General features: G+C 57.0%; 1 protein-coding gene across 3 annotated transcripts in view; it reads left to right on the top strand.

Annotated features, from left to right (window-relative positions):
- The window catches only part of ZFYVE28 (zinc finger FYVE-type containing 28), a 113,373-nt gene extending 97,398 nt beyond the window's left edge, over positions 1-15,975 (top strand). Inside the window, exons 9-13 of one of the 3 annotated variants that reach the window (XM_033856533.2) lie at positions 8,903-9,036; positions 10,576-10,692; positions 11,740-11,844; positions 14,035-14,138; positions 14,710-15,975. In XM_033856533.2, the coding sequence (XP_033712424.2) occupies positions 8,903-9,036; positions 10,576-10,692; positions 11,740-11,844; positions 14,035-14,138; positions 14,710-14,841 (592 nt within the window). In that variant the 3' untranslated portion in view covers positions 14,842-15,975. The other 2 variants (XM_073804757.1, XR_012331815.1) reach the window with 2 other exon arrangements.
- The last annotated feature ends 4,972 nt before the right edge of the window (positions 15,976-20,947 follow it).

Below are 20,947 nucleotides of genomic sequence, written 5' to 3'. Positions count from 1 at the left end.
TCCCTCTGTGTGCACCTGTGTCCAAATTTCTCATTTTTTGAAGAACACCAGTCATATTGGATTAGGACCCACCCTAATGACCTCATCTTAACTAATTACATCTGCAGTGACTCTATATCCCGATAAAGCCATGTTCTGAGGTACTGGGGGTTAGCACTTCAACATATGAATTTGGGGAGACACAGTTCGACCCATATCAGCACACACATACCTCCCTGCTAACTCCTCACCATACTAGGGTGAATGGATAGATGGATGGATGGATGGACAGATGGATACGTGGATGATTGGGTAGATGGTTAGATGGATGGATGGACAGATGGATACATGGATGATTGGATAGATGGTTGGATGGATGGATGGATCAATGGATGGACAGATGGATACATGGATGATTGGGTAGATGGTTGGGTGGTTGGATGGATGGATGGATGGATGGATGGATTGATGGATGGACAGATGGATACGTGGATGATTGGATAGATGGTTGGATGGATGGATGGGTCGATGGATAGATGAATGGGTAGGTTGTTGGGTAGATAGATGGACAAATGGATGGATAGATGGATGGATGGATTTTGTAAGGAGGAGCTAGCAGGGCCCAAGCTGGCTCATTAGAATTGGTATGTGGCTGCGCAGATGTCCAGACTTTCCATGTCCCCACATCCAAGCATAAACCTTCCTTCTGGATTCCATCAGTCCGTCTTGCTCCTCCTTGTTTTTCTCTTACTGAGGCCTTTACAAAGGGTTTCAGAGGCTCACAGATTCATCCATGTGATGTCATAGCCAGAAACACCTTGTGCTGCTATTAGTTTTTCCAAGTTGTATTATCTCTTATTTCACAGACCCCTAGAACTTCAAAATGACAAAGTCCTTTTCCTGTCAAAGGGCCATTTTTTCTACCCTGACCGTGGAATCAGATACTTCTCCATGTGTGCCTTTCAAGGGTGCCCTTTGGAAAGTTTGCCACTATGGACCATGACCAAAGACACAGGCTGGACAAAACCTTTGGTATTAATGTAACTTTAGAATTGCATTGTCTTTTGCTACTAGAAAATTGACACTTCCTAGTAATTCAAACCTAAGTGGAATTGTTACGGGGAATATGTGCTGCCTTCAATGAAAGAGAGTGGCAGGAGAGAGAATCCAGCTGGGCATCGGTCACAGAAGGTGCTGGATTTTTCGGCATCCAGGTGACCGTGCAGATTTGAAGTTGAGTGCCTGGGTAGATATGGCTGGTGACAGGAGCTCAGACTGCTTGGGGAGGCAGAGGAAGCCCTTGGCAGGTGGGTGCCCCTCACACCTTCACCCTAGCCTCTCTCGCCCACTTTTCCTCTGCGTCTCAACTTCCGGCCATGTCTCACCCTCACTGTTCCTGCCCTCACCATAGACCTGGACCACTGGGCGCCAGCCGGCCTCTCAGCTCTGTCTTGTTAAAGCGTGTGGCTCCCCGACTAGACTGGGCTGTTGGGGGCCACACACAGGGTCTGATTCATCCTTGGAACCCTCTTCCGTGCTCCCAGCCTGCTGCGTAGCAGCTGCCCATGGAGGACCAGCGCCCTTCCAAAAGGGTGGCCCTGGGCAGTGTTCCTGGGGCCCCCGGTGCCCAAACAATGCCCATCTATGTGGCCCCTAGGACTGGGCTGACCCAGCCGGGCCCCAAGCTCAGGCCCCGGGTGACGTCCCAGGCCCCACTCCCAGTGTTCTGTTCTTTTGTTCCCGGTGGCCCTTCCAAGCCCAGCTGGGTTGCCCGTGGGCAGCACCTTGTTGGTTCTTCTGCCGAGGACCAGGCTCTTCATGGAGCCTCTGGCTCTCTTTCCATCCACACCCCCCCCCCAACACACACACACACACACACACACACACACACACACACACACGCCCCACTCTGCGGAGCAGCAGGAGAGGGCTTGAGGGCTTGGGGTTGAGACCATGGTTGCCATCTGACCCACCCACCACCTGTGGGCCAGCCTCGGTCTCAGTCTTCTGGGAGGGTTCATTGCTCTTTTAAGGCACAACATGAACCGCTGGCTTCGTAGCTCTCAACGCTCAGCTGACAGTCAGGGCCCTTCCTCTGGTTTCTCGCAGGCGAGCTGCCTGCCAGCCGCAGCGCCTTGTCCAGAAAGGCTGCCCCACTTCCAGGGCTTTATCTGAGGGGCAGGGGCTGCGGGGCTGAGCCCCAGAGCATGCCTTCCCTCCACTAAGAAACAAACTCTGTGCCTCAGGAGGGCTGCAGTGGCTCCTGCTGTAGGCGCTGCCTCTCCTCAGCCTAACAGTTATTCTTCTGGTCATAGAAGTAATACTGAATCTTAGAAGATGCTCAGAAAAGAATCTGTAGTCCTACTATGCAAATAAATGTAATGTTGATGCTTTGCCTTGACTGTATTTCCCCAAATCTCATTTATGTACATATGATAGCTCTAATTTTTAAAATGCTACCTTTTTATTTAATATTTTGGAATTTCCAGCATCATTAACTGTCCTTTGTGGAAACTGTATGAGCTAATTTACGGAATCAACCCACTGTTGACGGGCATTTAGCTTGAGCTCTTTCTTGAATATGAGTCGCTAGATGATTACAAGGAAAACATCCTTCTATTCTTTTTAAAGTGTACAATTCAGTGGTCTTCAGCATATTCACAGAGTTGTGCAACTGCCTCCGGTATCTAATCTCAACGTTTTCATCACCCCATAAAGAAACCCCAAACATCCTCCCCTCCCTTCTGCCACTGGCAACCATTAATCCACTTTCTGTCTCTTGGGTTTGCCTAGACTTTTCTAGACTTTTCAAAGAAATGGAATCATACAATAAGTGACCTTTGTAGCTGGATTCTGTCAAATAGCCTGATGTTTTCGAGGTTCATCCACACTGTAGCACCTGTCCACACTTTCTATGGCCAAAAATTAATCCCATGGTGTGGCTAGACCACATTTTGTTTATCCATTTGTCAGTTGACTGACGTTTGGGTTGCTTCCATGTTTGGCTAGTAGGTATGAACATTCACGTACAAACTTTTGTGTGAATCTATGTTTCAGTTCTCTTGGGTAGATACCTTGAGGTGGAATTGCTGGGTCATACGGCACGAGGAGCTGCTGAACTGTTTCCCACAGTTCTGGTAGCGTTTCAGATTCTCACCAGGGATGTACAAGGTTCCAATTTCTCCGTATCTTCACCCACACTTGTTATTTTCTGTTTCCTTTTTAAACTCTTACAGTTATCGTAATGGATATAAAATAGCACATTATCATTTTACTTTGCATTTCCTAAATGACTAATGATGGCATCTTTTCATGTGTTTACTGGCCATTTGTATATCTTCTTTGGAAAAATGTCTTTTCAAATCCATTGTCCATTCTTTAGTTGGGTTATTTATTTTTTTATTGTTGAGTTGCAAGAGTTTTCTGTATTCCAGATACTATACCCTTGACAGATACATGATTTGCAAAAATTTTCTCACATTCTGTGGGGTTTTTCACTTTCTTGAAGGTATCTTTTGAAGCACAGAAGTTTTTAATTTTTGTGTGAATATGTGTTTCAGTTCTCTTGGGTAGATACCTCAGGGTGGAGTTGCTGTGTCATACTGTCTGAGGAACTGCTGAATGAGATATTTGGTTTTGGTTGCTGTGTTTTTGGTTTCGCACCTAAGAAACTGTTTCCTAATCCAAGACCACAAAGATTCCTGTTCTTTTCTAAGAATTTTTAAGAATTCTTTTAAAGAATTTAAAATTCTTTCTAAGTTTAAGAATTTTAGAATAGATACAGACCTTTGATCTATTTGAGTCAGTTTTTGTATATGGTATAAGGTAAGGTCTAACTTCATTCTTTTGTGTGTGGAAATGCAGTTCTCCCAGAAAAAAAAATTTTTATTGAAGTATAATTGATTTACAATATTGTATTAGTTTCAGGTTGCATGACATAGAAATTCAATATTTTTATAGATTATACTCCATTTAAAGTTATTCTAAAATACTGGCTGTATTCGCTGTGCTGTTACAATATGTCCTTGTAGCTTATTTATTTTATACTTAATAGTTTGTACCTCTTAATCCCCTACCCCTATCATGCCCCTCCCTCCTTCCCTCTCCCCAGTGGTGACCACTAGTGTGTTTTCTATATCCGTGAGTCTCCTTCTGTTTTGTTATATTCATTTGTTTGTTTTATTTTTTAGATTTCTACATGTGAGTGATAACATATAGTATTTGTCTTTCTCTGTCTGACGAATTTCACTTAGCATAATACCGTCCACGTCCATCCATGTTGTTGGAATTGACAGATTTTCATTCTTTTTTATGGCTGAGTAATATTCCATTGTATGTACACACCACATCTTCTTTATCCATTCATCTGTTGATGGACATTTAGGTTGCTTCCATGTCTTGGCTATTGTGAATAATGCTACTATGGACATTGGGGTGCACGTATCTTTTCTGTTTTCATTTTCTTTAGATATATACCCAGGAGTGGAATTGCTGGATCATATGGTAATTCTATTCTTAGTTTTTTGAGAGACCTTCCATACTGTTTTCCAAAGTGGCTGCACCAATTTACATTCCCACCAACAGTGTGGGAGGGTTCCCTTTTGTCGACATCCTCAGCAACACTTGTTATTTTTGGTCTTTTTGATGACGGTCATTTGATGGGTGGGAGGTGATATCTCATGGTTTCGATTTGCATTTCTCTGATGATTAGCGAAGTTGAGCATCTTTTCATGTGCTTTTCATCTGTATGTATTCTTTGGAAAAATGTCTATTCAGGTCTTCTGCCCATTTTTTAATCTGGTTTATTTTTTTATTTTTTTTATTGAGTTGTATGAGCTGTTTATATATTTTGGATATTAACCCCTTATTGGTCATATCTTTTTCAAATATTTTCTCCCATGTAGTAGGTTATCTTTTCATTTGGTCGATGGTTTCCTTTGCTGTTGCAAGAGCTTTTAAGTTTAATTAGGTCCCATTTGTTTATTTTTGCTTTTGTTTCCTTTGCCTTGGGAGACAGATCCAAAAAAAATATTGCTATGGCTCATGTCAGAGAGTGTTCTGCCGGTGTCTTCTTCTAGGAGTGTTATAGATTCCAGGCTTCCATTTAGGTCTTTAATTCATTTTGAGTTTATTTTTCTATGTGGTGTGAGAAAACGTTCTAATTTCATCCCTTTACGTGCAGCTTCCAGTTGTCCCAGCAGCACTTATTGGAGAGACGGTCTTTCTCTATCTATCTCAGCACCATCTTTTGAAAAGAGCGTTCTTTCCTCGTTGGATGATCTTGGCACCCCTTTGGAAAATCAGTTGCCCACAAACGTGTGGGTTTATTTCTGGACTTGCAATTCTCTTCCGTCGTCACGTGTCCTATGCCAGTGCCTCAGTCGTATTTACTGGCGTTTCATGCTAAAGTCCACGTCATGAGTGTGAGTCCTCCAACTTGTTTCTTTTTCAAGATTGTTTTGGCTGTTCTGAGTCCTTGCATTTCCGTACGAATTTTAGGATCAGCTGGTCAACTTCTGCATGGAAAAAGAAAAGGCGGCTATCTTGACACAGATTGCATTGAACTTATTGACCAATTTGGGGAGTATTGCCATCTTAACGATATTAAGTCCTCAACCATGAACATAGGGTGTCTTTCCATTTATTTAGGTCTAATTTATTTCAGTGACGTTTTGTAGTTTTCCGTGTGTCACTCTTGCACTTTTTTGTTAAGTTTATTCCAAATATTTAAATCTTTTGGATGCTATTGCAGATAGGGTTGTTTCTTAATTTCTTTTTCAGTTTGTTTATTGCTACTCTATCTTAATATAATTGGGTCTTCAACAGTAACTGCTTTATTGGTATATAGTATATAGACCATTCAGTTCACCCTTTAAAAGTGTATAATTTTTGCTGTATGCCCGAAACTAACACAACATTGTAAATCAACTATACTTCAATTTTTAATTATTAAAAATATGTACTATACAAGTGTATAATTTAATGGTTTTTAGCATGTATTCACTCTTAACCTGTTGTATTGATGCCAAATCCATCAGCTCTCTTCGCTACTTAACCTTTCCAGTCCCCTTTCCTCTGCCCTCCCCTGTCCTAAATCTTTTTTTTCCCTTACTTTTTAATTTTGGCGAAATACATCTAACATAAATTTTACTCTTTTGACCATATTTAAGTGTACAATTCGGTGGCATTGTACACATTCACAATATGGTATAACTGCCACCACTCTTTATTTCCAGAACTTCTCATCATCCCAGACTGAAACTCTGTCCCCACTCAAGGCCCCTTCCCCAGCAGCCGGCACCCACCATCTGCTTTCTGTCTCTGTGAATGTGACTCCTCCAGGGACCTCACGTAAGCGGAGTCACACGGTGTTTGTCCTTTTGTGACCGGCTTCTGTCACTGGGCCTAATGTCCTACAGGTGCGTCCATATGGTAGCTGGTGTCAGAATTTTCTTCCGTGTTAAGGCTGGATAATATTCCATCGTATGGAGGGACCACGTTTTGTGTATCCATCATCTGTTGACGGGCACTTGGGTTGTTTCCCCTTGGGCTCTTGTGAATAACGCTGCTGCAAATAGTGTGTGTAAATATTTGCTTGGGCTCCTGCTTCCCAGTCTTTTGGGTGAGGCTGTGAACTGAGACTGGGGGCGTTGATGGAAGCTGACACCCCGGACAGTGATGTTGCATCCCCCTTCTTTACTCAGCTCCCAGGACAGGGGCCGCCAAGTCCACACCCCCCAGGCAGAAAGTCAAGGGCTTCGTCTCTGGAAACCTGGCAGGGGGTCTGGGAGGGCAGAGCTGTAGATCATCACAAGGGTCCCAGCCTCGCCCTCAGCCTCCCACCGCTCCTCCACGTTCTGGTGAAATAGTACTGATAAGGGCACTTCCCTGGTGGTGCAGTGGCTGGGAATCTGCGTGCCAAGGCAGGGGACACGGGTTCGAGCCCTGGTCCGGGAGGATCCCACATGGCGCGGAGCAGCTGGGCCCGTGCGCCACGGCTGCTGAGCCTGCGCTCTGGGACCTGCGAGCCACAACTGCTGAGCCCGCATGCCACAGCTGCTGGGGCCTGTGCGCCTGGAGCTTGTGCTCCGCAACAAGAGAGGCCACCGCGGTGAGGGGCCCGCGTGCAGCAACGAAGACCCAATGCAGCCAGAGATAAATAAATAAAATAAATACACTTTTTTAAAAGAAATATTACTTACAAACCAATGTTCACGTCGCTAGAGTGTGCCAGTCGGACGCGCACTCGTCTGAGCAGGGGGAGCCCATGAAGCCAGTCTGGGGCCCTTTCCAGCCCCAGCGCCCCCCGCACTGAATTCTCAGGCGCGTCACATCTCCGAGCTTCCTGATGGTTTGACACCAAGGGACGTGCCCCTAAGTGAGATATCGGGCGGCTGTGCGCGTCCCTCTGCCGTGTCGGCGAGGGTCGTCCACGTCCACAAGGGGCCAGGGCTGCTCACCCGCTACAATCAGGCGGGCCACAGCATGACAGGATGACAGTGGATTCTCCTCCTCCATCACTGGTGGATTTTACTGGAACTTCCAGAACGGCCCTGAAGGTTCTGCCACGTCTGCAGTTGCACAGGGCAGGGTCTTGGGTGTGTGCCAACCACGGCCCCTGGGCTGAGGAGTGTGCCAGCTTCTCTGAGGTGATGCCAGAGCACCTCCCCAAAGGCATCCACCAGTTTACACTCCCACCAGTGATGCGAGGGCGGCCGCTATTCCGCCGTGCCAGGAGGCCACGCCAGGGCCTCTCTCTGACAGGGGTCTCTGCATTTGAGGCAGGCATGAAAAAACCAACTCCCCCACAGAAAAGCAGAAACAGAGATAGTGCAGGCCACCAAAGGCAACTTCTAAAAAATTATAATGACGGACTTCCCTGACGGTCCAGTGGTTAAGACTCCACGCTTCCACTGCAGGGGGCATAGGTTCAATCCCTGGTCGGGGAACTAAGATCCCGCATGCCTCGCGGCACAGCCAAAAAAAAAAAAAAAAGAAAATCAGAAAAAATATATAATTAATGTTTCTAGATAGATAAAATATTTCACATCCATGAAACAACAGAGAGAGCAGGAAATTAAAAACCTGGTAGCAAAAATGTCGAGGGCAAAGTCGGAGAAAAAAAGAGGAAATTTCCCAGAAAGTGGGACAAAACGGCAGAAATAGAAGATGGGAGATAAATGATTTAAGAACAGGACGGTCAGTGGACGCCCTAACAGTGTAGGCTCAACTGCGGCCACTACTTAGGGCCGCAGGGTGACCCCTGAACAGCAGAGCTCGCAGCACCTGCAGCAGGACCCCTGGGCCGTGGGAAGGGAAGTGCATGGTGGGGACGAAGGACAGTCTTAGTAAAACAGCACCATGACCTGGGGGCTTAAAATAACAGAAATCTCTTCTCTCGCAGGCGGGAGGCCAGAAATCTGAAATCTGACAGGGCTGTCCCCGCTCCGGAGGCTCTCAGGGAGGGTCCTTCCTGCGTCTTCCAGCTTCTGGTGGCTCCGGGCACCCCCAGGCTTGTGGCCACATCACCCTGATCTCTGTATCGTGGCCACTTCACCTCCTCCCCTCCCCCGTGTGTCTGTGTCTCCTCTCCCGTCTCCCACAAAGACACTTGTCCTTAGATTAGGGCCACCAGGTAATCCATGATGTCTCCTCTCAAGATCCTTACCTTGACTGCAGCCGCAAAGCCTTTTCTTCCAAACGGGTCCTGCTGGCAGGTGCAGGGGTTAGGGTGTGGACACATCTTCTGGGAGCCCATCAGCCCCCTGCAGAGGGTGTGAGTAGGGGCGGTGACTCTCCCACGGGAGGAGCTCAGCACGTGGCGTTAGCCCCAGTGCGCTCCCGCAACGGGGGGGCCTCCGGGCAGAGATTTTGCCTTCCCTCGTCCCTCCACCTGCGCTCCTGTGTTTCCTTCTCTGCACAGCGGCTTCACGGCCGGCTCCTGCCCCTCAGACGAGATGGGGCCGGACGCAGGCCCCGTGGCCATCAGAGAGAAGATCCGGTCCCGGTTCCACGGCAGCCACGACCTGATCCACCGCCTGTTTGTCTGCATTTCAGGTGCCACTTCTGGGCCTGGGGCGGGGCGTGGGCTTGGGGACACACAGGGGTGGGGGGGGGGCGTGCTTTAGCGGAGCGGCTGGCCCAGGTGCGGGAGGTTCCCCGCTGATGCTGGGCTGCTCGGGTGTCAGCCCTGCCTTGGGCCTTCCTCACCGCATCACTTCATCCTTCGCCCGCGAGCCCCGCCATGAGCCCGGCCCGGTAAAGAGGCGGGCGTCGTGCTTTGCCGGGCCCTGCCGTGGGGGGTGGAGGACCCCATTCTGGTCCCAGTGGCCCCTCACTGCTCACACAGGGAGGCTCTGTTCAATGTGTGGGTCAGAGTTCATTGTGCGTCCTGTCCCGACTGATGTTTCCGCTCTTGGGGTGGCAGACAACAGGACGATGACTGTTGTCTCCCTGGGGAGTTCAGTGAGGGGAGTGAGCACAAGCGGTGTCTTCGTAGCAGCGCTTTCCCTAGATTTGTGTGTTCTGAATAGCTGCCGCTTTCTCATGGTTTAAAAGTATGACAAGTGTGCAGTGAAGTCCACCCTCCTGGCCTCCTGCCTGCCCTTCCCCGACACTTCCCCGGGGCAGCTGGGTTCACACAGTGCCCGTCCTGCAGCCCAGCTCCCCTGGCCTGGAGTGTCCGCGGCACGCCCGGGCCCCCGGGTGGAGGGGCAGCCGCGGGGCAGCCTGTGGACTGGCGGACACTGCAGGTCAGGATCATGATCCCCCGGGGTCACTCGGCACTGCCCCCGGCCAGGCCAGGTGGGGGCACGAGGACCTCGGGGTGACTCTGAGCTGCGGTTCAGACATCTGCCGGAATCCACTACACGGGTTTGTTTAGAGGTCTGGGGAACGTCATGCCAGCTGGTACTCAACACGGCTGCTGGCACGCAAGGAAGCCCCCGGAAGCGCCGGCCACGGTATCAGCGCAGGGATGGGTCCCGGGGCGCCCATGTGCTGCTGGGATGTGCACGGTCACTCCCTGGCTTTGCTGTTAACGGCAGCCCCTTGTGCCCCTGAAGAGCTAGCAGTGCTCTTCACTGAGAAGGGCCGAGTCCACCTAATTGAGAGACAGAGGAAACCTCTGCAGGTGAGGGTGGGAGAAGCCTTGTCCGGCCAGGGAACGGGGGCCGGCTGGCGGGGGGTGCCGAGGAGCCGGCGCTGGGCCCCATGTCTGGGCGGGGTCCACCCTCGGCCCCCCAGCCACGTGGAACCTCACCGCACCCCCGCAGTCGAGGTGGCCGTGAGGGGAAGGTGCTGCCACGCCGGTGGGCACAGCTGGGGGCTCTGGGGCTGTCCCTCAGTGAGGGGCCAGGATAAGAGCACGAAGGCGAATAACTGGCCCCCGGGGGAGGGCTGCTGGGTGCTCTGCCCCCCTCCGCCACCTCCCCTTGACTCCTGAGCTTTTGCTTCTGACAAAAGAGCGTCACGGGGGCGGGGCAGCCTCTTCTCGCGCCCACTCACCCGAGGACACGTTGGTCTCTGACCACGAGCCCTGGCTGGGTTCACCAGCTGCCAGGACCTAACCCCCCCTCCTCGGGCGTCCTCCCCCAGGCGTGGCCGACCAGCTGCAGACCAACTACGCCAGCGACCTCAGAAGTATTCTCAAGACCCTCTTCCAGGTCATGGCCACCAAGCCGGAAACGGACGACAAGGAAAAGCTAAAGAAGGGTGAGTGCCAGCTCGGGACAGGCTCTGAGGCCTAGGCTGACCGTCGTGCCCACCCCCCCCCGGATGTGGGGGGCCTGCGGAAATCTGCACCCCCAGACCTGGCCCGGCACCGCCACCCGGCTTTTGTGGGCAGAGGGGCACAGGCCCTGGGTACCCCGAGAGGTGGGCTTGGGGACGCATGGGGGTCACAGCCCCACGTGCCCACACCCCAGCCAGGCCACCCCACTTCCGACAGCTGACGGGCCTGGAGACGGGACCCGGAAGCGGTACACTGTCACTTCTACCAAACTCCGTCTGTCAGAGCAGCCAGGGGCCAGCCCACAGCCAAGGAGGGGACGTGGGTCCCCTGCTCGGGGGAGTGGCCGTCTGTGAGCTGCCTCACATACTCACACACGCGTGCACACACACGCGCACGCAGAACAGAGTTACTTGGTGAGGGAGCAGGTGTCAGGCAGGGAATGCTAAGGCACAGGGAGCTTGGCCCCTCGCTCCCTGGAAGGAGGTGGCAGGGTCCGAGCGTGGGGAAGGGGCCCGACCCCTGCTTGCCCACCCTCTGCTGGGCTGAGGCTCCCATTCTGGGCGAGCGGCCTCTCATCATAGGGGCTTCTGCTCAAGAACGTCTGGACACACGGGGCAGTCGGCCCAGCCCTGGAGGGCACGTCCTCGCCCATAGGGAGGAGAAATCTGTCCTGTGTGCCGACCCAGCTGTGCCGCCCAGGGTCCACACCACTGGACCACACTGCCCCCATCTGCCAGGGGATTCTGGGCGGGGCTGCCTTCTGGGGCTGGCTTCTTGCTCTGCAAGCAACGACGGTGGGCCCTGGGGCCGGGGGCCCACAGGCAGGACCAGCTGCACACCTGAGGGCACTCGGATGGGAAGGCCCCCTGCGGGGTCAGCACCCAGCCTGCGGGGACGCTGGGTGAGGGCTACGGTGACCCACTCCACACGTGGGACTGGGGGTTGTTCGGGGGCTACTCCCCGCTGGCAGCACCTCCCAGGGACAGGTGGTGGCCCACTGACCCCAGCGGCCACCCTCTCTCTTCTAGTCACTCAGACCCTGCGGAGCGCGGCCTTGGAGGACTGTGCTCTGTGCCAGGAGACCCTGTCATCCTCTGAACTCGCAGCCAAGACCCGAGATGGAGACTTGGAAGGTGCGTGAGGGCCCGGGAGCCGGGGGCCAGTGCACTGCGTGCCGAGCGGGGAGCAGGAGCCCTGTCTGGACGTTTCCGCCGCTCTGCCCTGGACTGCAGGCTCGGGGCGGGCAGCGCTCCTCCAGCGGGGGCCCCTCCCCAGACACCTAGACGTGCCGCTTCCCAGGGGGTGCAGCCTCTTACTCCAGCTTCCCTCCTGGGCTCCCAGGATGGGCACAGGTCCTCTGAGCTGCCGCCACCTAACCTCAGGCCCATTACTGAACATCTCAGCCTGGGGGGCAGAGGGAGGGTGTGAGGAGCACTGAGATGCCGGGGTCCAGGCCGTTGACCGCAGCTGGAAGTGGCTGGTCCCAGGCCACAGGCACACTGCCGACCCCTCAGCGTTCACCTGCCCCGCAGGAAAGGCCTCCCCTAGCGGCCTGCTCCCCCGTTAGCCTGGAGGTCGGCCGGCTGCAGGCCCGGTGGCTTGGCAGTCAAGGAAGGAGCGTCCAGGATGGGCTGGGGGCACTGGCAACACATCTGTGGGGAGGGGGCCGCCCAAGGCCTTTGGAAGGGGCCGGAGGCCTGGAGAGGTGCTCAGACGGGCAGCGGCAGACGGGCCTGAGCGAGTGTCGAATGCGACTGGAGCTGAGAAGGAGGCGGCTGGCCCCGGTGTGCCTGGCTGGTCCCGGCTCAGGGCCTCCCTCGCACTGCCTGGTGACCCAGGTGTGCAGTGGGGCTGCCTTGGCCGGGATCCCCTGGGGGCGGCCGCACAAGCTTCCCTGCTTCCTAAACGCCCTGAGCCCTGGTCTTCTCTACCCTCCTGTGAAAATCGCACACAGGGCCATAACTAGAACGCCCGCCGGAAACTCGGAACCCCCTGCTCGAGGAGCGTGCAGGTGGTGAACTGCGAGGTCTGGAGGGGCCCGGCCCACTGCCAGGGCCATGTCCCCCCGTGGGCCGCCAGTCCAGCCCCCTCCTGGGAGTGGCTCGCAGGGCAGGGCGTGGACCCAGCAAGTCCTCAGGACCCTCACCATCCTCCTCGGGCGGGGGTCTCGACTTGTGTGTTGGAGCTGGCCTCGTGGCCCGGCGTGGCCCCGGAGCTGCCGGACGCCGTCCAGGGCGTCACTGGGGCCGGCCAAGGATTTCACACGGGGGCGGGGGAGGGTGGCAAGCATGAGAAGCCATCTCCCTGCAGTCGGGGGTGAGCTGATGGGGGGTGAGCTGATGGGGTCCGGAGCAGAAGCGGGAGAGCTGGGTGGGAGGGGTCGGGGGGAGGGGCGGTTCTGTGCGCGGGGGGGGGGGGGGGGGGGGGAGGGGGGGGGAGGGGCAGGTCCTCTGGTGCAGGTTGGTGAGGAGAGGGGGAGAGAGGGAGGCGAGGAGACCCCGGTCTCTGGTGGGCAGGCGGCCTTGCTGAGTTCCCTTGGGGGTTGTGTGAGAGTGGACGGGAGACCTCTGAGCCCACACTGTGGCCCCAGGGAGCCATCCAGGTGTTCGTTCTCCCTCTGGGCGGCGGTACTGGGCTTGGGGTTGGTACGCAGTGGGCATCTTATGTCTGGGGTGGGAGGAAAGGCATGTCCCCCCGTGCAAGATGGCTTCTCCCAGCGCCGACACACACCCTCCCACCCAAATTCCAGAGCAGAGGCCCAGAGGCTTCCCCCGTGATCGCCTGGAGAAGTGACATGGGACAGGCCCACAGGCAGCTGCCAGGCTGCACAGGTGTCGGGAGAGGCCAGGGCCAGCCTCGGCGCCTCTCCTCAGGAACCTGAGAACAGCCCTGGAGCTGGGGTGGGCGGTGCTGATTGACGGAGGGGTCCACAGAGGGGGCTGATTTCTTCATTTCCCAACCCCCATTTTTGCCCAAGGGCCCTGCCAGGCTGGGTGCCGGCCGGGAGAGGGTTGTCCGGGTGGACGCTCCCTGCCTGTGCCCCGAGTCCTGGGGCGAGGTGCAGGCCGCAGCTGGGGTCCGATCGATGAGCACGGCTGACAGCTGCAAAGACTGACCTGTCCATGGGACACCGTCAGTTTCCTGAAACCGCAGCCGGTACCGAGCCTCAGGGAGGACCGGAGGGGGGGAGTGGGGGGCAGGCTGCCCCACCAGAGGCTCCTGCACAGCCGCCAGCCTCCGACCCCCACCCCAGTCACCGGTCCCCACTGCCGCCACCGCACGGGTCCCTCTGGCTGACGTGTCCCCCCCTGTCGTTGTCATAGACCCGCCCGAGTGGGTCCCGGACGAGGCCTGCGGCTTCTGCACCGCGTGCAAAGCCCCCTTCACCGTCATCCGCAGGAAGCACCACTGCCGGAGCTGTGGGAAGGTGGGTGGGGCGGCCGAGGTCGTCCCGCGGCCCCTCGGGCTGTCGCTGCGGGCATCCCAGGGGCCGTCACAGACGTGGCGCCGAGGTCCGGAAGTCCGGACCGATGCCCCGGGGTCCTTGTGCAGACACGCCTGAGCCCTGGGCCCTGCTCTGCCTTGGCACAGGGTGTGGACTCCAGGCACTCCGCCCGCTGGGTGTGATGGTGCAGTGCCCAGTCCCGGCCACTTCAGACCTGAGGACGGGGAGGGGATGGAGGGTCTGAGTAGGAGCCTGCGGCAGCCTGGGTATGGGACCAGGACCCCCTCCGTCGGCGCGGCCTCCTGGCCAAGACCTGCGCCAGGTTTTCCTGAAGGTTCCAGCCCCACGGGGGCGGTGCCGGGAGACACCCACCCGCGCACGCCCGGGATGCTCTGGGTGGGAGGAAGGGCAGGAAGGACGGCGGCACCCGGGGCTCCGACCCCGTCCTTGCTGCGCGCCCCTGAGAGGCCAAGGTCAGGAAGGGGTGAGGCGCAGGGGCTGCTGGGAGCCCTGCCCAGCCCACTGGCCCCGCCTCCCGCCCTTCGCCTTCCAGATCTTCTGCTCCCGCTGCTCTTCGCACTCGGCACCGCTGCCCCGCTACGGGCAGGTGAAGCCCGTCCGCGTGTGCACGCACTGCTACATGTTCCACGTCACGCCCTTCTACAGCGACAAGGCGGGCATCTGATACGGTGCCCCAAGCCCGCGAGGGCCCCAAAGGACGCCAGGGAGGAGGTGCCGAGGAGGAGGCCTCCGGCCACGGGAGGGTCTTCACCGCATTTCATCCAGCTGCCGCCATCACCGCTGCCAGGGCTGCAGGCCGCCCTGACTTCCAGAACGTCCAGGGCCTCCACCCCACCCGCCCTGGCCTCCGCACCCATGGGGACCCCAGGCCAGCCGCAGGGGCCAACAGGAGGTCAGCTTCAGCCAGTGGGGGGACCTGGGGGTGCCAGGCGGCTGCCTGGGCTGGGTGGGCTTTCCTCCCGCCCATCCGCCTGCCCCCCTGCCCTGCTGAGATGCGGCCTTGAGGCTGGACCGTAGCAGAAGGTCCACCCTGCAAGGGGAAAGTAGGGATGGTGTCTGAGCTCAGGGCAGCCTCGGCCCCTGGGGCTGAGTCTGGGGAGATGGTGGACACCTCTGGGGGCCGGCGGGGTCGGGGGGGCCTGGGGCACCGCAGGGCTTCCCCACACGCTGGCCAAACCAGAAAGCCTAGGCTTTTCTCTCTCCAGGGCCCTGAGCCCACAGCTGCCCGCCCCCTGCTCCCCTCAGGACCTTGTCTCAGCAACATGAGTCTCATTGCTTGTCAGAGAGGGGACATGCAGAAGCAGGCCTGGTGGTCCTCTGGGCAAGCAGGCGCGCCCCTGCTGCGGTCTGCCCGCCCCGGTCCACCAGCCGACGGCGGGGTCAGGCGGCGGGCAGAGGTTTCCCAGCTTCCGAGGCCAGGGCTCTCCAGGGGGCTGAGGACCCCCGGATGTTGCCCGCTTGGCTGCCACTTCCCCTTCCCTCTGCACCCCTGGGACCCTGGCCCACCTCCTCAGACCCCAGAGTGGCCCCGGGCCCCAGCACAGACACCTCCTCAGGCTTAAATCTCAGGCTTCACATTGCAATGACGATTGCAGTTTTATTTTTAGAGAGATGACATACCTACTGCTTCTTTTATAGGATAAAATCCAATTACTATTTGACACTGGAATACACACGCACAAAAACAGCTTCTGTGGGAGAAGAAAAGCATATAGTGGAGGGTATATTATGTATGCAGATTATTTTTATTTTCTAATGCTGTAATTCAAAACCATTTCCATAAATCTATTTAAGGATTGCAGACACTCTTATTCCTCATGTGAACATGGATGGACTTCTTTTTCTCCAACTGGCAGGTGACGGGGCTCTTGCTAAAGTTCATTGTCCTCTAGGAAGCTGGGGGCTTCTGGACTCCTGGGACAGTCAAAGGGCAGGACTTGACTTCCCACCAGCCCCCAGGAGAGGGGTGGCCGCCCCCCACCCCCAGCTCCCACTGCCTGCGACGGCTCCAGCCTCCCCACTGCCCGCCCACCCTGCCCAGCTCCTCTCCTCGTGTGTCTTCAGCTCGGACCCCTGGCGTCTGTGTGCATTGGGGTGGGCAGTGCTCTTGGACACCCCACCTGGGGCCCTGGAGAGAATGCAGGAGGGCAGACCAAACGCTGGGGTTGCCAAGGCGATGGGGCCTTCCCTTGGGACTTGGGTGTCCCGTCCCTCTGAGGTGGGCGTTGGGAGGCCAGAGAATGGGGGCGTGGCTGCAAGAGGCCCCAGTGGCCACCACACCCATTTTCTGGTAGGTGAGAAAGTGTTTCAGAGCCCGGGGGCTCCTCTGAGCAGCGCTGAGTCCTTTGGGAGCAGAAGAGGAGCGGCATCCAGGGAGACCTGTGTCCTTAGCTGCCCAAGACCAGGCCTGCCCACCTGGACGGAGTCCCTCCCACTCCTGTGGATGGCGGTGCCTGTGTCACTGGCTGGACAGCAGTGCCTTCAGGAAGTCAGCCCCCTGCAGGAAGCCCCCGTGAAGCTACACTCTGGGGGTCCCCCTCCCTCTACTCTAGGTACCCGCAGTTGTCACCTTCCAGACCTGGGACGTGGTGGTCCTCACTCACCAGGTCGGGGTGGGAGAGGGAGTGGAGACCCAGGAAGGAGGGTCTGCCCCGATGCTCACCCTCGGCCCAGACACAGCTGCCCTCCAGAGGGACGGCCTAGACCCCAGCGGACAGAAGGGTGGTCTCCAAGCCAGCCTTGGGCCGCTTTTGCGCAGTGGGAGGGGGCGGCAGCCCACACCCCAGCTGTCCTGCAGGAAGGCCTGTGGCCACGGGAGCGCCCAACGAGGGTCAGTAGCCGTCCCATCTGCCCAGAAATTGGGATTTTCCACGCTAAGTGGGGGACGTGTGGTCACTCTGCCCTTCTACAGGGCTGTCCCCACCCCAAGGGTAGAGCCAGGACCTGGGGGTGGGGAGGGGTTGGTCCAAGGCAGAGTTTCCCGCTCAGGAAGGATCTAGAAGGAATGAACTGCTGCCCACCTACAGCAGGGGCTCGGGACTGGTGGGGGCAGGGGTTTGGAATTAGCCCTCGGGCGCCAGCCTTGGACCTCGAGCAGGTGCCCTTCCGGAGCCTCAGCTTCCCCGTCGTCACCATCGTTGTCCTTGTCCCTGCTTCTGTTTCCTGAGGGCCGTCCCCTCCACTCCCCATGACAGTCCTTCGAGTGACACTCCCTTGAGGGGGCAGGATCCCATGTCATAGATGGGGAACCGAGACTCACAGAAGTTAGCAGGCAGCCCATCCGGGCCACGGGCCTTTAGAAGGGTCACGCGAGAGGCAGAAGGGAGCCCTGTGACCTGGGGATGCTGGGAGGAACCGGCCCAGCTGGCTGTGCCTGGAGGGCCACCTCCAGGGAGGGCAGCTTGGACACACAGCGCCCATGGCACGCCGTGGTTTGGTGGCTGGAGAGGGGCTGGGGAGCTGCCAGGACCCCGCCCCACCACCTTTCGGGGCAACACACAGGCCTGGGGAGAAAGCCACGGGAGCACTCCAGCATCTCCCCCCACGAGCTTCCGGCGACAGGAGGGGGGCGGGGGGGGGTGGGTCCCCCACAGGCTCTCCGGACCCAGACGCAGGCTGCAGCATCCCCGCAGGGCAGGCCACCAAGTCGAAGGAGGGAGGGTGTAGGGTGGGAGCACCCAGAGCTCTCTGTGTCCCAGCGGTCGGGGAGGCCCTGGGACAGGAAGAGTCCCTGAGACTGGTCCCCGGGGAGGTGGGGAGAAGGCCGCCTCCTCTCCCGTCCCCGTCCTGCCCCTTCCACCGCAGGCTCGGCTCAGGCCACTCCCACACACCCTGGCCTCTGGAGGTGCCCCTGCTGCCGGCCCCCACCCGTGACTCATCTGCCCCACAAATATGCCCGCATACAGCAGCCTGCCCCCAGGCCCGGCCCACCCCCCCAGGCAGGCAGGCAGGCAGGCAGGCAGGCAGGCAGGTGGACACCCACACGGGGCGGGGGCGCGGGAAGGAGAGGAGAAAGACTGTCAGTGCCCTGGAGGCTGATGATGCTGGTGGGGCACTATCACCCCGGAGGCGGGTGGGTGGGGCAGGGCTGGGGGACACTACCCTTTCCCCACCAGGGCACCGGGTGGGCTCCTCCGAGGTCCCTGCTGCAGCCCCTAATGGCCACCAGGGGGCGCCCCGCCCAACACCTCCTCTCCCACTGTGGCCCGGCGGCCAAGGCGTTGGGGCAGCTGGAGCGCTGCCTGCAGGAGCTGCCCCACTGTGGGTGGGCACTCCAGGTCCAAGCAGGGCCCCCCGCACAGACGCACCCGGCGGCCAGGCCCTAGTGCTCCAGAGAGCGTCCTGTCCCAGAAAGGACCACAGGCAGGGCAGACCTCGCCCCAAATGGCTGGGGGAGTGGGGAAGACGGGTCCTGGTCTGGGCTGGGCATTTCAGCCCACCAGGGCTGGGGGTGGGGGCTGACACCCCACGGCGGGGGGGTTGGCTTCCCGGCCATTCCCAGCTCTTCCTGTTCTCTGGAGTCTGCAGTGGAAACTGGGGGAAGGTGAGCAGGACCCAAAGCACCCACCCTAGGCCACCGCCATGACCTGACCCAGACCCTGGCGGCTCTTGTCTCCTCTTAGGCCCACCCAGAGCCACCTCCTCCAGGCAGCCTTCCCAGACAGGGGCACCACCCAGCCCCCACCCTCACACACATTTTCGGAGCAGAGTCTGGGACCCTTTGCAGGAGTCAGCGAACCTCTCAGAGCCTCTCCTGCCTCTGAGACTGGGGAGGGGCGGATTCCAGGCCAGCACAAGCTCAAACTTAACCTCACCCCAGAGACTTAACATGTGGCTTGGGTTCTGCTGGTGTGCTCATTTGCTTCCAGGAGTTCAGGACAGCTCAGGGCTGGATCCTGCACCTGAACTGGGCAAAGATGAGCACCCAGACCCTCTAGACCTGCCCTAATCCTAACCCTGGGGGGCTGCAGGTCTGGGAGCAATGCAAGCTGGCTGAGCTGACTGGGCCTTGGCGGACGGGCAGGATGTCGGTGGAAAATGGGGTACCAGAGCTACAAAGACACAGCCTACTTAGAAATAGTGATGATCCCATTGGAGAGGTGAGGGTGGAGCGCAGATGGGGAGCAGGACTGGGTCCCCACAGGCACCAATCCTGGGCTTTTGCTGAGCAGGGGAGGACATGGGCAGATTTGTGGTTTGGGCCCCTCGGAAGGAGGAGGAGTTGGTGGGGCCGAAGCCAGGACCCCACTGCTCCATCAGAGGCAGTAACACGGCTCAGCCAGGGTCGCTGCTCTGACCTTGCCATGTCCCCCGCCCCCATCACTCAGGACCCTGTTGAGCCATGTGGGCTATGATCTGAGAGGCCTCTTCACCCTCCGACGGAGGCGGCTCAGGGCACACTCACCAGAGCCTGATCTGCTGCCCTCTGGGTCTAGAAGCAGCTGGATGACTGACGGGGGGCCTCAGCGTGGGGGGCAGGGGTGGGTTTCCCGGACTCAGGCCCTCAGGGCATCCAGCCTGAGACTAGGAGGTCTCCATCTTATGATTGTGTGTGGCAGCCAGGGCCAAGTGAAGGCCACCTGGGCATGGCCTGGAAGGCCCGGAAGGCTTCCTGGAAGAGGTAGGGAAGCAGGCCAGGAAGGCCTAGGCCAGAGAATCCTAGATGGTGGGACTGGGAGAGAGGTGTTGGGGTGAGTCCCGAAGCACCTATTGCTCAAGGAAGGGAGATCTGCCGGTTACTCCAGGTTCATCCTCCCCAGGCCTCGGGGAAGAAAGGGCGCTTAGGAACAGCCATTAGGGCCCCTGGAGCAGCAGCGGGGCCAAGCCGGGCCCCTTGTCCTGCCCCACCTGAGCCTGGGTCCAGCCCCTGGGACTGGAGGAGGCCCTGAGCTGTCAGAGGTCCAGACCCTCTCATTTTTGGAGGCCGCACCTGACACCACAGCAAGTGCCTGAATCTGCGTTACAACCCTCCTCCATAACTTTCTTTTCCTGTAAAAAATTTTTAAAAGAAAATTTCATTGTCTTGCTTTTGGATATTTTTGGCTACAAGAAATTAATTCAATTTGTCTAAATTGTCTAAATTGTTCCAGGGTCATTGAGTAGAGTGGGAAAATCTTGTAAGGTGAGAAAAAAATCTACCCTACACATCGTTCACAAGTATAATGAACTTTCTTCTTATTTTAAATTTAAAAATGGTGTTGACATTATGTTGACTATGCAGACGTCTATTACATCTTCATGCATCTTGATTTTGCTGTCTTCTTGTATTCTGGAGACAGTTTTTTCTGAGTGATAAACTTTTTAGAAGGCCCCCAATGCCCTTGGCTGGGTGGCTTGTGCTCTCTTTGATGTGACTCTGATACTGACCGATGGTGACTGGACAGGCCCTGCCCCACTTCCCCATGTGGAGGGCCCCGGGTTAGAAGCACTTGCTGATTTGGGGCTGATGTTAATATCCCTGCCACTTCCTGCCCCCACCCAGAGCCCACTGCTCCCCAGGGCTTAATACACATCCTTCATCACACCCCACAACCACCCTAAGAGGTCGCTACTGCCAACTCCGTTTTATAGCTGGGGAAACGGAGGCTCAGAGAGGTTTAAGGGACTTGGCCAAGGTCTTGTGGCCAGACTAGAATCCAGGGTGGCTTTGGGGGAGGGACCCAGTGACAGAGACCCCCAGAACTACCCCTGGTCCTGGCACACACCAGGCCGTCTCAGTGCAGGGGAGCCAAGGCTTCTGGGATGCCGGTCGCAAAGCTGGGCTAGGCCTG

This window comes from Tursiops truncatus, chromosome 5 (genome assembly GCF_011762595.2).
Source record: "Tursiops truncatus isolate mTurTru1 chromosome 5, mTurTru1.mat.Y, whole genome shotgun sequence".
Lineage (NCBI taxonomy): Eukaryota > Metazoa > Chordata > Mammalia > Artiodactyla > Delphinidae > Tursiops > Tursiops truncatus.
This window is presented reverse-complemented; position numbering and strand designations above follow the sequence as displayed.